This window comes from Panulirus ornatus, chromosome 9 (assembly GCF_036320965.1).
Source record: "Panulirus ornatus isolate Po-2019 chromosome 9, ASM3632096v1, whole genome shotgun sequence".
NCBI lineage: Eukaryota > Metazoa > Arthropoda > Malacostraca > Decapoda > Palinuridae > Panulirus > Panulirus ornatus.
This window is the reverse complement of record NC_092232.1, coordinates 19,988,253-20,004,027: the sequence shown is the minus strand read 5'-3', so window position 1 is coordinate 20,004,027 and position 15,775 is coordinate 19,988,253. Positions and strand designations below refer to the sequence as shown.

The window sequence follows — 15,775 nt, the reverse complement described above, 5'->3', positions numbered from 1 at the left end:
TCTTTTTCATATACATTTACGATCCAGATGATGGGATATGAATTCTAAGATCATCAAATCTTGCAAACGAGACTCAACTGGGAAGTATAGATACAACAGAAACTTAAACGGCTACAGCTGTATGCTGGTGTTTGTATATTAACAGAGTCCACACATGGAAAACTGTTTGTGATACAGATAAGTGCAAAGATTCACATGTCGGAGGTAAAAGCCAGAAGAAGTTTGGCGAGAAAAGAACTCCGCTGACCGGCAAAAGGTGAATGAGGGGGAAAGAAAAAAAAAAAAAAGACTTTGCTGTAATAATCTCTATCCCTAAAGCCAAGTACTAAGTAGTGCGCACAAGCAAGAAGACATAGCGACCGAAAATTTTGGTTTAGAAGCGTACGGCATTTTGGAATTCAAGTCTTTAAGTAACTAACCCTCACTGTATACAATGCGTCCGTGTGTGTCCTTACCTCGAATATCACCTTTAGTTTTGGTCATCCTACTTGAAAAAAAGAAATTGATACTATTCTCTATATACGCATCAAAGGAACCTCTGATATCATCATCACCAATCATCTACGTAACATAATTTGATAAAACATTCAGTTTAGTAGTTTACTTCAGGAAGCCACTGAGAGTGTAACGTTATTTCTTTAATCGTAAGCTTTTACAAGCAGACTGAGGGAGTAAGACACACTTTCCCACATATCTCTACGTTTCATTATGAAAATTGTGATAGGCTTAAGGTCCTCCTGGATCTACGTCTTCGATTTTACTTCGAATATGTGGAAAAAAAAAATATATTGTTCGTGAGTGGACACTGATAATTTAGTTGCTATTAGAAAACTTGAACTTGTGATGCTAACTAAAAATCAGAATAAACTGCCCGTCTTTAGATACTTATGTTTACAGGGAGAATAAGTCTTTTAACACTAATTTAAAGAAAACCAACCCAGACACACACACACACACAGACACACACATAGGGCTTACCACTATGATTCTTACCTGCTGTTAGCATTTAAAGCAATTTTGATGATTCTTACCTGCCATCAGCACATAGAAGTATTTCGACATCTACGCTGGTTAATCAAACACACTCAAGATATCTAAGACCTACCTCAATTGTGCCGAGGAGTTGGATTCTCTGAAAAAAAAAAAAAATAAGGACAATTAAATGTTTGTATGTTACTGAAAGTATGTTAAGAAATTCATATATTAGACTTTAATAAAATGAGTTCAAAATCTCTGTACCGAAAAATACAATTAGGATTTCTGTATCAAACTTAGGACCTGTTACTAAATTTCACAAAAGAAAATTCGTACAATCATACAGAACTGTTATATTTACCACTGACTTCAAGTATTACCTCCCCTAATACTTTAATCATCGTATTCAAGTATAAAGATAAAATCACATTATTTCTATACATTTAACTATAGTAACACACATATTCATGAAACATCCCTGGTAACTTAGTTTGCATGCAAAGACTTTATGAAATCTTGTACTGTGTAGTGATGATCCTGTGTTGTGATGATCCCGTGTTGTGATGATCCTGTGTTGTGATGATCCTGTGTAGTGATGATCCCGTGTTGTGATGATCCTGTGTTGTGATGATCCTGTGTTGTGATGATCCTGTGTAGTGATCATCCCGTGTTGTGATGATCCTGTGTTGTGATGATCCCGTGTTGTGATGATCCTGTGTTGTGATGATCCTGTGTTGTGATGATCCCGTGTTGTGATGATCCCGTGTTGTGATGATCCCGTGTTGTGATGATCCCGTGTTGTGATGATCCTGTGTTGTGATGATCCTGTGTTGTGATGATCCTGTGTTGTGATGATCCTGTGTAGTGATCATCCCGTGTTGTGATGATCCTGTGTTGTGATGATCCCGTGTTGTGATGATCCCGTGTTGTGACGATCCCGTGTTGTGATGATCCCGTGTTGTGATGATCCCGTGTTGTGATGATCCCGTGTTGTGATGATCCTGTGTTGTGATGATCCTGTGTTGTGATGATCCCGTGTTGTGATGATCCTGTGTAGTGATGATCCTGTGTTGTGATCATCCCGTGTTGTGATGATCCTGTGTAGTGATCATCCCGTGTTGTGATGATCCTGTGTTGTGATGATCCCGTGTTGTGATGATCCTGTGTTGTGATCATCCCGTGTTGTGATGATCCTGTGTAGTGATCATCCCGTGTTGTGATGATCCTGTGTTGTGATCATCCCGTGTTGTGATGATCCTGTGTAGTGATCATCCCGTGTTGTGATCATCCCGTGTTGTGATGATCCTGTGTTGTGATGATCCCGTGTTGTGATGATCCTGTGTTGTGATGATCCCGTGTTGTGATGATCCTGTGTTGTGATCATCCCGTGTTGTGATGATCCTGTGTAGTGATCATCCCGTGTTGTGATCATCCCGTGTTATGATGATCCTGTGTTGTGATGATCCCGTGTTGTGATGATCCTGTGTAGTGATCATCCCGTGTTGTGATGATCCTGTGTTGTGATGATCCCGTGTTGTGATGATCCTGTGTTGTGATGATCCTGTGTTGTGATGATCCCGTGTTGTGATGATCCTGTGTAGTGATCATCCCGTGTTGTGATGATCCTGTGTTGTGATGATCCCGTGTTGTGATGATCCTGTGTTGTGATGATCCTGTGTTGTGATGATCCTGTGTTGTGATGATCCTGTGTTGTGATGATCCCGTGTTGTGATGATCCTGTGTTGTGATGATCCTGTGTTGTGATGATCCTGTGTTGTGATGATCCTGTGTTGTGATGATCCTGTGTAGTGATCATCCCGTGTTGTGATGATCCTGTGTAGTGATGATCCTGTGTTGTGATGATCCTGTGTTGTGATGATCCTGTGTTGTGATGATCCCGTGTTGTGATGATCCTGTGTTGTGATCATCCCGTGTTGTGATGATCCTGTGTAGTGATGATCCTGTGTTGTGATGATCCTGTGTTGTGATGATCCTGTGTTGTGATGATCCTGTGTGGTGATCATCCCGTGTTGTGATGATCCTGTGTAGTGATGATCCTGTGTTGTGATGATCCTGTGTTGTGATGATCCTGTGTAGTGATCATCCCGTGTTGTGATGATCCTGTGTTGTGATGATCCCGTGTTGTGATGATCCCGTGTTGTGATGATCCCGTGTTGTGATGATCCTGTGTTGTGATGATCCTGTGTTGTGATGATCCTGTGTTGTGATGATCCTGTGTTGTGATGATCCTGTGTTGTGATGATCCCGTGTTGTGATGATCCTGTGTTGTGATGATCCTGTGTTGTGATGATCCTGTGTTGTGATGATCCTGTGTTGTGATGATCCCGTGTTGTGATGATCCCGTGTTGTGATGATCCTGTGTTGTGATGATCCTGTGTTGTGATGATCCTGTGTTGTGATGATCCTGTGTTGTGATCATCCCGTGTTGTGATGATCCCGTGTTGTGATGATCCTGTGTTGTGATGATCCTGTGTTGTGATGATCCTGTGTTGTGATGATCCTGTGTTGTGATGATCCTGTGTTGTGATGATCCCGTGTTGTGATGATCCTGTGTAGTGATGATCCTGTGTTGTGATGATCCTGTGTTGTGATGATCCTGTGTTGTGATGAACATGAAAGGTTTCAACTCAGAGCAGGCGTGCAACTCACCAAACGCAAGAACTTCACCATTTATTCAGCCTTCAGAAGATTATGAACACATTATACAATCTAATAAATTTTCGAAGTTCTGGACTCTGCAAACTGTGATTTGAACTTGTGTATTCCGGAGAGTGTGTGGATATGGAGAGAGAAATCAAAGCTGAATGATTACTCCGTTTTCTACCGATATCAATTTTGGACTGAGGTTTCCCTCCCTCAAGTTTTCTGTTTTCTATTCCATCTGACCGTTAGTAGGGAGCCAGTATTTGGAAAAGTCACAGCCCAAACTGAGGGTCAGTTTTGCTTAACTCTAGATTTTCTTTTTAGATTATCATAATCTACTCCAGTCTTTTTTTTGTCATATACTTTCATTTTAATTCATTGATCAAACCTCAAGTCTTCAGGTTACCTGTGTTACATTCTCAGACGTATAATCTCCTTTAACAGTTACACATTTGAAAAAGTCATACAAGTATGTTCTAGACTTGTGATCACAGACGTATGTTTCAAATTTAAGATGATACAAGTATAAGTTTTAGGTTTATGATGATTTAAGTATGTTTTAAAGCTTATGATCACATCAGTATGTTTTAGGTTTATGATGATTTAAGTATGTTTTAAAGCTTATGATCACATCAGTATGTTTTAGGTTTATGATGATTTAAGTATAAGGTAATGAATAATATATTCAGCGGAAGTTTAACATTTTATCACAATCTTGCCAACATATTGATTTGCATGTCACTAAGTCTCCTACCAAGCCTTGTACAATGTACTTGGTGTTGGTCATCAAAAAATGGAGAGAATAACCCGGAAAGTCAGAAGTGTTGGTCACTAATAATGATTATACTGAACATTACATCGTGGGCTGCAACTTCCTTGCTGAAAACCAAGGATCAGACGAGCCTGACCTGACCTCAACTCCGCACCCGGACAATAATGGTCCAATTGGACCACCTTGGTGTATTTAGTGATGGACAGTCTACATCCCTACCTCGTTTATATGGTTCTAATGTATTTCCTCAACTGTACGTTTTTCTGTGTTTCTGTGTTCATATTTTGTATTGATATTGTTAATTTGTATAGCTTTTAGTGTTTTCCCTTACTATCTATGGGCTATGTACTGTAGTGTTTTCCGAGTGTGTTTCTTATATACATTTTGCTTGCGTCTTACATTTCATATGCAATTTTTATGAAGTTTTTTCTTTCTTTTTTTGTAGATTCCCGATGATGCCTCTGTGAAGGCGAAAGCTCAGTTGAAATTAAATGGCTCTGGACAACTGTTGTTTGTGCACCCACCTAATGGTAAAATAATATTGAGAAAATTAAATAACATAAGAAAAAAGATTAATAACTCTAAATATGCTGTCGTACTCAATTCTATGTGCATATATATATATATATATATATATATATATATATATATATATATATATATATATATATATATATATATATTGGAAAGGATCGCAGTTTTGCGCGTGATCAAGATATTCCTATGAGTCCACGGGACTCATATATATATATATATATATATATATATATATATATATATATATATATATATATCGAATTAGGGAGACATCATAGATCATTGTGGCCATAAAATAACCAGTGCCTGATTGTCAATTAACCATGAGAATATCCTCCCAATTATTCTTTAATATCCACAATGTTTGTGGGTTAACCCCCACCGGCGGGACTACAACCCACCCTCTTATTATAACTAACATCATAAATTACAACCTCAGTTAATCTTTCGACAAGCCAGCTCCCGCAAGGGAAATTTTCTTTGCCGGATGCCACCACACACACACACACACACACACACACACACACACACACACACACACACACGAACACTCCATTATGGACGGGACAAACTACTGATTAGAACTAGGGCAGGGCGCTGTGATCTCGTTATTTTCTCTCCATTAATATTTTCTCTATTCACCCCCGTTGGGGATCCTCCCCCAAAAACACGTTCATTAGCGTGGGAGAATGGATGTTTACCTCCCTTTTACAGCTTCCTATAGCAGTACCAAACCCACCCCCTCCCTCCCCTTGGGGCGGGGATGGGTGGGGGTGGGGTTGGGGAGGAGGAGGAGGAGGGGGGGGGGGTGTTGGGTAGCGCGGCAAGCCGGGGCCCCGCCAGCCGCCACCTGCCCCACACACACACACACACACACACATCAGCACAAATGTTTTATTTCTTTACTATGGCGAGTCGAGCGCATACATCGGAAACCAATTGTTCTTGATCCTCTGATAATTGCCCGTGTTGCTGTTGCCTACCAGCAGATCAGTCCTGGAGATATCCCTAATTGGTTATCATTTGCATAAAAGGTGTGTGTGTGTGTGTGTGTGTGTGTGTGTGTGTGTATACGTTGCCTGGCTGGAGTCGACTGGAAACGTAGCGTTTGAAAGGATGCATAAAAAAGAAAAAAACGGAGGTTGTAGGGAGAAAGCGATTGTAGGAGTCGAATTATAGGTAAACTATATGAAAAGGGGAAGAAAAAAAAACCTGTCAAAAGTTTTCTAATGTTTCGTAAATCGCCCATACATTTCTCATCCACTTGTAAAAGAACTCTTTTAAGAGCTCCATCTCTCCTGAGATCTCAGCTCTCGTATAACCTTCGTAGTCTCTCTCTGGCTTGCCCTACCACCTGAGAGAGAGAGAGATAACAGGGTACGACTTCATATGAGACTTCGACCTCTGCCCTGAGTGGTGTACTGCTTTTCCATGTAAGAGCTAACTTTCCACATCATGTACCAGCAATCCTCGTCACTGTAAAGCTAATACCAACGTCTGTGAACACAAAACCCTGGAGCAGGTATCTTATATCATCTTCTTACCTTATACCATTCACGGAAAAACTCGCCAGATTTAGTGTAACAATCCATGACAACACACCAATAACTGCTGTTCAAATTCTTACAATTTTCCATGTTGTCATAACCCATCATCATGAGCATTTGCTTCCTTAGTCCTAACACTGTGGCATCTTGCCTACATATTCGACATATCTCCTTCATGTGAGCAGACGTCTCTACCACCATCATACAGCAATCATGGTTCTATAAGTCAACGCCGTGAGCCCAGTCTGTGTATACACTCACATCACCCGTTACTGAAGGTGGGTCTGAGACGTAGATTCTTCCACGTGAGTTTCAAGATATTGATGGTTCGAAGGCGATATCATACTCCTCCCTCACACTGTTGTATATGACAGTGATCCTCCTCTCGTCACTATCAAATCATATTGGCTTCAGATATTCCAGCGGTTTCCCCATGTGTTGAACTACAGGGGATTGGAAAATAATTTTTTTTCTGTGCTCTTGTTTGTAGTAGGCTTTCATACATACATACACCACGAGTGAAATGTCACCTTCAGCGAGGTTGTATATCGTCAGTTGACGAAAGGAAGTACAGCCTCGCCGAGGAACGTCTCGCTGTAAAGTGAACCCTCCAACATTTCCCTGCTTATGACAGTAGCGCAACCTCGAAGCTGCTTCAGCCCTGTGAAGCGCTGTCTGGGGTTATATAATAATAATAATAATAATGATAATAATAATAATAATAATAATAATAATAATAATAATAATAATAATAATAATAACAATAATAATAATAATAATGACAATAATAATAATAATAATAATAATAATAATAATAATAATAATAATAATAATAATAATAATAACATCTATCACACACACACACACACATTTGGTTAAAGCGTGAGAAAATGTTCATCAAGTTTGAGAAATACACATCTTGTCAACAGTGTCCATTATGGCCATTAATGTTTCCGTCGCCTGCCTTGTGACCCTGGGAGAATATACTGAGCAGGAAGCTGGTGTGTCTGACTCTACAGTGACCCTGAGGGAACCTTACCTCTACAGTGACCCTGAGGGAACCTTACCTCTACAGTGACCCTGAGGGAACCTTACCTCTACAGTGACCCTGAGGGAACCTCATACGTGAGAGTCAGACAATGTCATGATTGAGGTGTGAGAACCGATACCAGATGACCGATCTGATATCGAAGTCAAAGAAGATATAAATATATATATATATATATATATATATATATATATATATATATATATATATATATATATATATATATATAATGTGATTAATACAGAGCTGTTGGGAGTGAGTAGTAGTGATGATATACTGATATACTGTTGCCGAGTATGATGGCTATACTCTGAGAAATATGTTGCTTCAAGAACGATGGTGATGCCTAGTGTCATCATGTTATGTGGTAAGGATTGGTTATTCACCACACTAGGTTGATCACCAGCACCGTGTTGATCACCAGGTCCAAGTTGATCACCAGCACCGTGTTGATCACCGGATCCAAGTTGATCACCAGCACCGTGTTGATCACCAGACCCAAGTTGATCACCAGCACCGTGTTGATCACCAGATCCAAGTTGATCACCAGCACCGTGTTGATCACCAGATCCAAGTTGATCACCAGCACCGTGTTGATCACCAGACCCAAGTTGATCACCAGCACCGTGTTGATCACCAGACCCAAGTTGATCACTAGCACCGTGTTGATCAGAGACACCATGTTATTCACCGGTCCCATGTTGATCACCATTATCATGTTGATCACCAGCCCCATGTTGATCATCACCAGCAGCACACTATATGTGGACAATAATAATGACTCCCCTGCAATAATCACGCTCATGCACATCGCCGCGGGATAATCATCTAATGATCCAGAGCCATCGAGATAATGATCAATGACTGACACAACACCACTGGACAACAACCATACATGGACAGCCAAACACGAGGGAGGGAGTGAGGGAGGGGACACTCTTCATAAACAAGTGAACCATCCAGGGGGAAAAGTGTGGGATTATTTACTCCTCCCGAGCGGCGATCGCTGGACGAGGGAGGGGGTATTGGAACCTCTGTTGTTGGTCTGTTTGCTTCGACACATACGGTCTTCACAAAACAATATCATAGTATATTGTCTTCTCCCTACATACTTTCAAAGGCAACATACGGATAGGGTTTATTGTGGATACAAGCACATGGCGCTCTCATGGTGAAATCATCGTACATCTGGCCGCTGTGATTGGTGTTTCTAACGGTGTGAGCACCAGCAACCCGCCTCAGTGTGCCTCAGGCTATCTTAAGGGGAGGATGTCCTTTCTTTGCTCATCCTGACTGCCTCTTCATCTTGGAAATTTCGTTTCTGGTCGTTGTATCTTTTAAATATGTTCTTCAAGATGGTTGGCTCTTATCTCCTTAAGGAGAGAGCCCGAATTCTTGTTCCGGAGACAAGAAAATGCTTGTACAGGTGAAGTTTCTGGCAGCAATGGGCGCTCAGAACGCACGATCAGGCGGCTGCTTCCTGCAAAACCCGACCTGTGCCTCCTCGCCGCACTGAGGAGGACATGAAGATCCTAAGGACCTTAAAACATGGACCTTCAGGAACTTTGCCAATCCCATGCCCAGACGTCTGCAGATGGTAACCAAGACCAAAGAAGAGATGACAACGTTAAGTGTGATATCGCCTTGGAAAATGTATGGGAAGGCAAACTTAAGATTTTTTTTTTTTGCGGACATTATATACGTGTGTGTGTGTGTGTGTGTGTGTGTGTGTGTGTGTGTGTGTGTGGTGCTTCTCACACGAAAATAGTCCATGATTTCCCCAGCTACTGATAGCAGCGCATGCTTATAGCTGACTGAACCTTATACACTACAATCATACGCTTTTCCAGTCATAACGAGGAAGATTAGGAACTGAGTCTTCATGACTAGGACGACCATCGACTACACCACTAACAGCCCTGGATATCTATCGTCCGCCCGCGTGGGCACGGGTTTGAACCGCGCGGGCCTAATGTAATGTAATATGATATAATATAACTATCCCCGGGGATAGGGGAGAAAGAATACTTCCCACGTATTCCCTGCGTGTTGTAGAAGGCGATTAAAAGGGAAAGGTAGCGGGGGGCTGGAAATCCCTTCCTCCAGTTTTTACTTTCCAAAAGAAGGAACAGAGAAGGGGGCCAAGTAAGGATTTTCCCTCTTTGGCTCAGTTCTCTGTTCTTAACGCTACCTCGCTATCGCGGGAAGCTTCAAATATGTAAAAAAAAAATCATGTATATATATATATATATATATATATATATATATATATATATATATATATATATATATATATATAAGATGGCAAGAAGTGCGTATTCAAATGTAGTCCAATTAAGTTCATCTCAACACTCAGAAAAATGATAGACAAACTAATTTAGGACAATTTTACAAACTTCTTAACAGATATCATCACCAGGAAGTTTTGTCATAACAATTTTCCAGAATTTTTCAGTAAAATCTACAACGACCGAGATGGGGAAAATTGCACCTGTCCCCATATATATTTGGACCTCAAAAAAAAAAAAAAGGACATTTCAATGAAGTCTTGCTTGAGGGACTGTTAAATTAAAATAGGAGCTTATGGCAGTGGTACTCAGAATTGGTACTGGTTAATAAAAACAAACTGAATCACAGGAGAACTGAATTCTCAGTGTGCCTTTGTGGTGTACCAACATGGTTCATTCCTTGGCCCAATTATTATTGTAACATAAATAAATGATCTAAAACCAGGTCTAAAATACGAAAGACTCTACATTTCCACGCCATGCATGGGTATGACATGGGATAATATATCCGAAAACGATTCTACAGTAGCCAAATTGACTTAGGCAAATTGTAATCCCAGCTCGAGAAGCAGAACGCGAAGTTCAACGCCGGCAAAGTGTGAAGTAATGTAACCTGTAGGGATAATGATGAAGGAAAATAAATTCCTGGATACAAATAAGATGTTTTTGCTTTCGCTCTCACATGAGTGAGGAGAGAAGGTTCCTGGATTTGAGTTTTAAAGTGAAGACGGCTTAGAAGAGCAGATTGCCATTCAGGGAAAAAAAGAAGGAAAAAGAGTGTTGGATCTCACGGCAACAAGCTTTCAATATAAGACTTCAGATAATATTGTCGAACCCTTTGTCATTTGTTAGTACGGACGCATCTCGAGTACGCACGCAGTCCAGTTCTTCTGTCACTGGGAACTGGAGCAAGTTACCTGCTGACGACACCATTAAGGCTAAGATAATTGACTCATTGAGGAAGAGTCGCTATTGGTGATGAATATGAAAATATAAATGAATAAATGAACAACTGAAAATAGATTTCTTCAGTAAACACTGCTGGACTTGGCTTGCATTAAGTGGTTAAGCCTCGAGTGAAAAGTCACCTTCGGTGAGGTTGTATCACTGTCAAGGGACGAAAAGGAGTACAATCATGTCCAGACGCTTCTCACTCTAAAGGAGTCCACCGCTTCCCTGCTGCTGATTGTAGCGTAGCCTTGAAGCTGCAGGAGCCCCATAAAAACAGGTCCTGGGGTTTTATGATTAGATCATTACGATATACAAGAGAAGAAATCTATTTTCTTAATATCTGTAGTTCATTAAGTAAACCAGGAATCAGTCCAACTGAAAGTTATCCCGCCAGGAATCAGTCCAACTGAAAGGCATCCCGATTATTTCATTTGGTTTACAGGCCAAGGATCACAGATTCTGATTTCAGTCCCCAAAACTCTGCGGGAAACAAGACGACAAATTCACTCAGGGGATGAGGTGTAGGAAGACATGTTTAATGTTTTGCTGGCTGCTCTCTCTCTCTCTCTCTCTCTCTCTCTCTCTCTCTCTCTCTCTCTCTCTCTCTCTCCTTCCCCAGTGTTATGTTACCGTTGTCTTGAGGAACACAAGGGATCAGACACCCTCTAGAGATCAGGTGTTGACCTGCTATAGATACACAGGTGCTGACCTGTTGCAGATACAGGTGCTGACCTGCTATAGATATACAGGTGCTGACCTGCTGCAGATACAGGTGCTGACCTGCTATGGATATACAGGTGCTGACTTGCCATATATATATACAGGTACAGTCATGAAGTCTGCACTTGACCAACTGACACCACATGACCTACTGGCACCACATGACCTACTGACACCACATGACCCTCTGACACCACATGACCTACTGACACCACTTGACCTACTGACACCACATGACCTACTGATACTACTTGACCTACTGACACCACTTGACCTAATGATACCACATGACCTACTGACACCATTTGACCTACTGACACCACTTGACCTACTGATACCACATGACCTACTGACACCATTTGGCCTACTGACACCACATGACCTACTGACACCATTTGACCTACTGACACCACATGACCTACTGACACCACATGAGCTGCTCACTTTAAATGACAGGCTGACCTCAAGTGCCCCAATGACCTCACTTGACTCTTTGACGTCTCATGACCCCAATGACCTCACATGACATCCCTCACTGACATCACAACTGACCAGATGACATCACACGACCTGAGGGGTCTCCTCTGATTTCCAGTACCAGCCAGGTCAAGCAAGAGGTCAGGTCAGATTCGTTGATGCCATACCGCCGCCTCGGAAGGCCGAACTCGCTCTGATAAACACACGTGTGGACGCACGCCCTGTGTGTGTGTGTGTGTGTGTGTGTGTGTGTGTGTGTGTGTGTGTGTGTGTGTGAGAGAGAGAGAGAGAGAGAGAGAGAGAGAGAGAGAGATTGACCTGTATATCAATTACAATGTTTGGATGCACATGTTACGAATTAATCTCCACGAATTATCATCATCATCATTATTATCGATGAGAACATAACGGTGGTTGATCATTTCTTTTATAAACGTACTTCCTTTTTGCGAATGTTTCCTTTCTCTACTAAATACAAGGGTCAATTTTAATCTATGGTTCGTCCTTCTGATATGACAAACTCATGTTTACCAAATGACGTCCTAACTTCGTCTCTTCGATGTATATCAACTGACTGTTATATTTCTCTCTTGTGTCTCACCTGATGATGTGATTATTACACGAAAGTGCACTTGGGAACTTATCGTGTTTCATTTTCCCCGTGGACTATAGGAATATATATATATATATATATATATATATATATATATATATATATATATATATATATATATATATATATATATATATAATTTTTTTATTATACTTTGCCGCTGTTTCCCTAAGAGGAAGATGAACAGCTGGTTTGACTGTGGACCGACTGCCGGAACTGGGAGTCCAACCTAAGCTCTCGATCCCAGCCAGCTCGTGTGTAATCCTCACGGTCAGCGACGCTAACCGCTACACCACGGAGGCCACATGGGTCATTGCTACCATGCTTTTGCTATTATCTACATGATTACTTATATTTATCCAATCCCGTAGAGTAGACACGTCTCTACTGCTCTGCTCCTCTGTCCACGTCTCTACTGCTCTGCTCCTCTGTCTATCATCTACGATTAATAGATAGATAATTACTTACTGTGATACTCACAGCAAGATGCGGCCACAGTATGTGACTGCCCTCATACCGCAGATACACCCACATCAAGGAACACCCAGCAACACCTACACCAAGGAACGACGTCATTAAGGTACACCGTACTATGGTACCCTCCACAACAAGGTACACCACACTATGGTACCCCCACAACAAGGTACACCACACTATGGTACCCCCCACAACAAGGTACACCACACATTGAGTACCCCCACAACAAGGTACACCACACTATGGTACCCCTCACAACAAGGTACACCACACTATGGTACCCCCCACAACAAGGTACACCACACTATGGTACCCTCCACAACAAGGTACACCACACTATGGTACCCCTCACAACAAGGTACACCACACTATGGTACCCTCCACAACAAGGTACACCACACTATGGTACCCCTCCACATCAAGGTACACCACACATTGAGTACCCCCACAACAAGGTACACCACACTATGGTATCCCCCACATCAAGGTACACCACACATTGAGTACCTCCACAACAAGGTACACCACACTATGGTACCCCTCACAACAAGGTACACCACACTATGGTACCCTCCACAACAAGGTACACCACACTATGGTACCCCTCACAACAAGGTACACCACACTATGGTACCCCCCACAACAAGGTACACCACACTATGGTACCCCCCACATCAAGGTACACCACACATTGAGTACCTCCACAACAAGGTACACCACACTATGGTACCCCCACAACAAGGTACACCACATCAAGATACGCTCATACTAGGGTACATCCGCGCCCATACCCCCAGGAGCGGAGGGGCATATTCAAGAGGTGTTACGTATATTCATATGAAAAAATAGATACGTAAATTCCGCAACCTAATGCTAAGGCGGAGGCCTCCATAGTTGCTGGGGTCTCACGTTATCTGTGTACAGAGGAGAGGAACCCGCGGAGAGTTTGGTCTGGTGGCTGACATGTTACATGATGGACTAAAAGGGGAGGGAGCGGGGAGGCTGGAAATCCTCCCCTCTCATCTTTAAATTTTCCAAAAGAAGGAACAGAGAAGGGGGCTGAGTGAGGATATTCCCTCAAAGGCTCAGTCCTCTGTTCTTGACGCTACCTCCCTAACACGGGAAATGGCGAATAGTATGAACATATATATATATATATATATATATATATATATATATATATATATATATATATATATATATACACACACACACACACACACACACAAAGGGTGTTACCGGACTCAGCCTGCTTGAGGAACTTACACCGAAAGTGAAAAGTCACCCTTGGCGAGGCTGTATCACTGGAAGTACAGTCTCGTCAAACACCTGCTCTCTCCAAAATGGGTTCACATTACCCTGCCACTGGAAGGAGCGCAGCGTTGAACTACAGGAGCCGCTGGAAAAAGATTCTTGGTCGTAGCAAGACTTTTTCATAGAAATTGGTCCTGGGGATAATCTATCTATTAATCTATCTATCTAACTATCCAACTTTCTATCTGTCAATCTATCTATCTATCTGTGTATCTAACAATCTATCTATCTATCTATCTATCTATCTATATATATATATATATATATATATATATATATATATATATATATATATATATATATATATATATATATATATAAACAATAAATTAATCATTTCAAGTAATAAAGCTAGCTGAGTGACTGACAGGTTTCCTTTACACAAACACATAGTAAACATGTACAACTTTGTAATTCGACCATGCAATACATTCACCTGTTCTCGTCAGGTTATGTGAGACAGAGAGAGCGCTGCCCACGATCTGCAGCCGTTCATCATTCCCACCCACCTCATCTGGCGAGGCTCTGACACAGGTGTGGGGGGGAAGGCCTACCTGCTTTATGTGGTGACTGTGCACGACTACGTACGACTACGTACGCAGACGATTGTGCATTTCGTTTATACAATCGTCTGCTAGGGGGTTTGGTTCTGACCCAGGGGCACTGTGTACTAGTTCTCGACGTGTGGGGCGGTGGTGAGGGTTGGTATGATCAGGGGTCAAAATGAGGTTGATTTAGTCTCTCACTGGTAGGTAGGCAGTGGGCGATCAACCAGCCATCGACCAGGGAGGAGGTATATACTCAGCACTGCCCGCCTGGGTATCGGGAGCGTCTGTGTGATGGCTAAGCACTGAGTGAGCCAGGACTTCAGTGGATGTCTAAGTTTATATCCTCTGGCCCATTCGCCTGGCTCTTCTCTCTGCCTCGTCCACACGTGAGCTGTTGGCTTCCCCCTTCCGAAGACGCACAATCTCTCACCATCTCACATATGACACCTGACTACGCGTACCTCACAAGACCCATTCTTAACCGCTCTCGGATTCTTCCTGGGGTCAGCGGTACGCGATGGTCCTGCCCAAAATGGCACAATCTCGTCGTAAACTCTCTCTCTCTCTCTCTCTCTCTCTCTCTCTCTCTCTCTCTCTCTCTCTCTCTCTCTCTGCTCGTCGGTCTGTTACTCGCTACACACACACACCAGCCTGCTTGCCATCTCCCCCACCAGCCATAAATCTCCGCCACCATCATCGGTCATCAACAATAACAATCATGCAAATTAAGTTCCTGCATATTCCCACTGGGCGTCGCTGCCCACCACACCACGACTGTCTTCTTCCCCCACCACACAACGCCCCCCCCCCCCTCCTCCCCCCAGAGCCATTAATCTGAGCCGGG

At 42.3% G+C, this 15,775-nt stretch overlaps 1 protein-coding gene across 2 annotated transcripts in view; it reads right to left on the bottom strand.

The window, feature by feature from the left end:
- The window catches only part of rt (Protein O-mannosyltransferase rt), a 533,108-nt gene that overhangs the window by 291,412 nt on the left and 225,921 nt on the right, over positions 1–15,775 (bottom strand). For both annotated transcript variants that reach the window (XM_071664765.1, XM_071664762.1), the window contains exon 2: positions 1,106–1,132. Coding sequence is in view for 1 of the 2 variants with exons in the window: in XM_071664762.1 (XP_071520863.1) it covers positions 1,106–1,132 (27 nt within the window). In the remaining variant the exon portion in view is untranslated. The remainder of the gene's footprint in view (positions 1–1,105; positions 1,133–15,775) is intronic.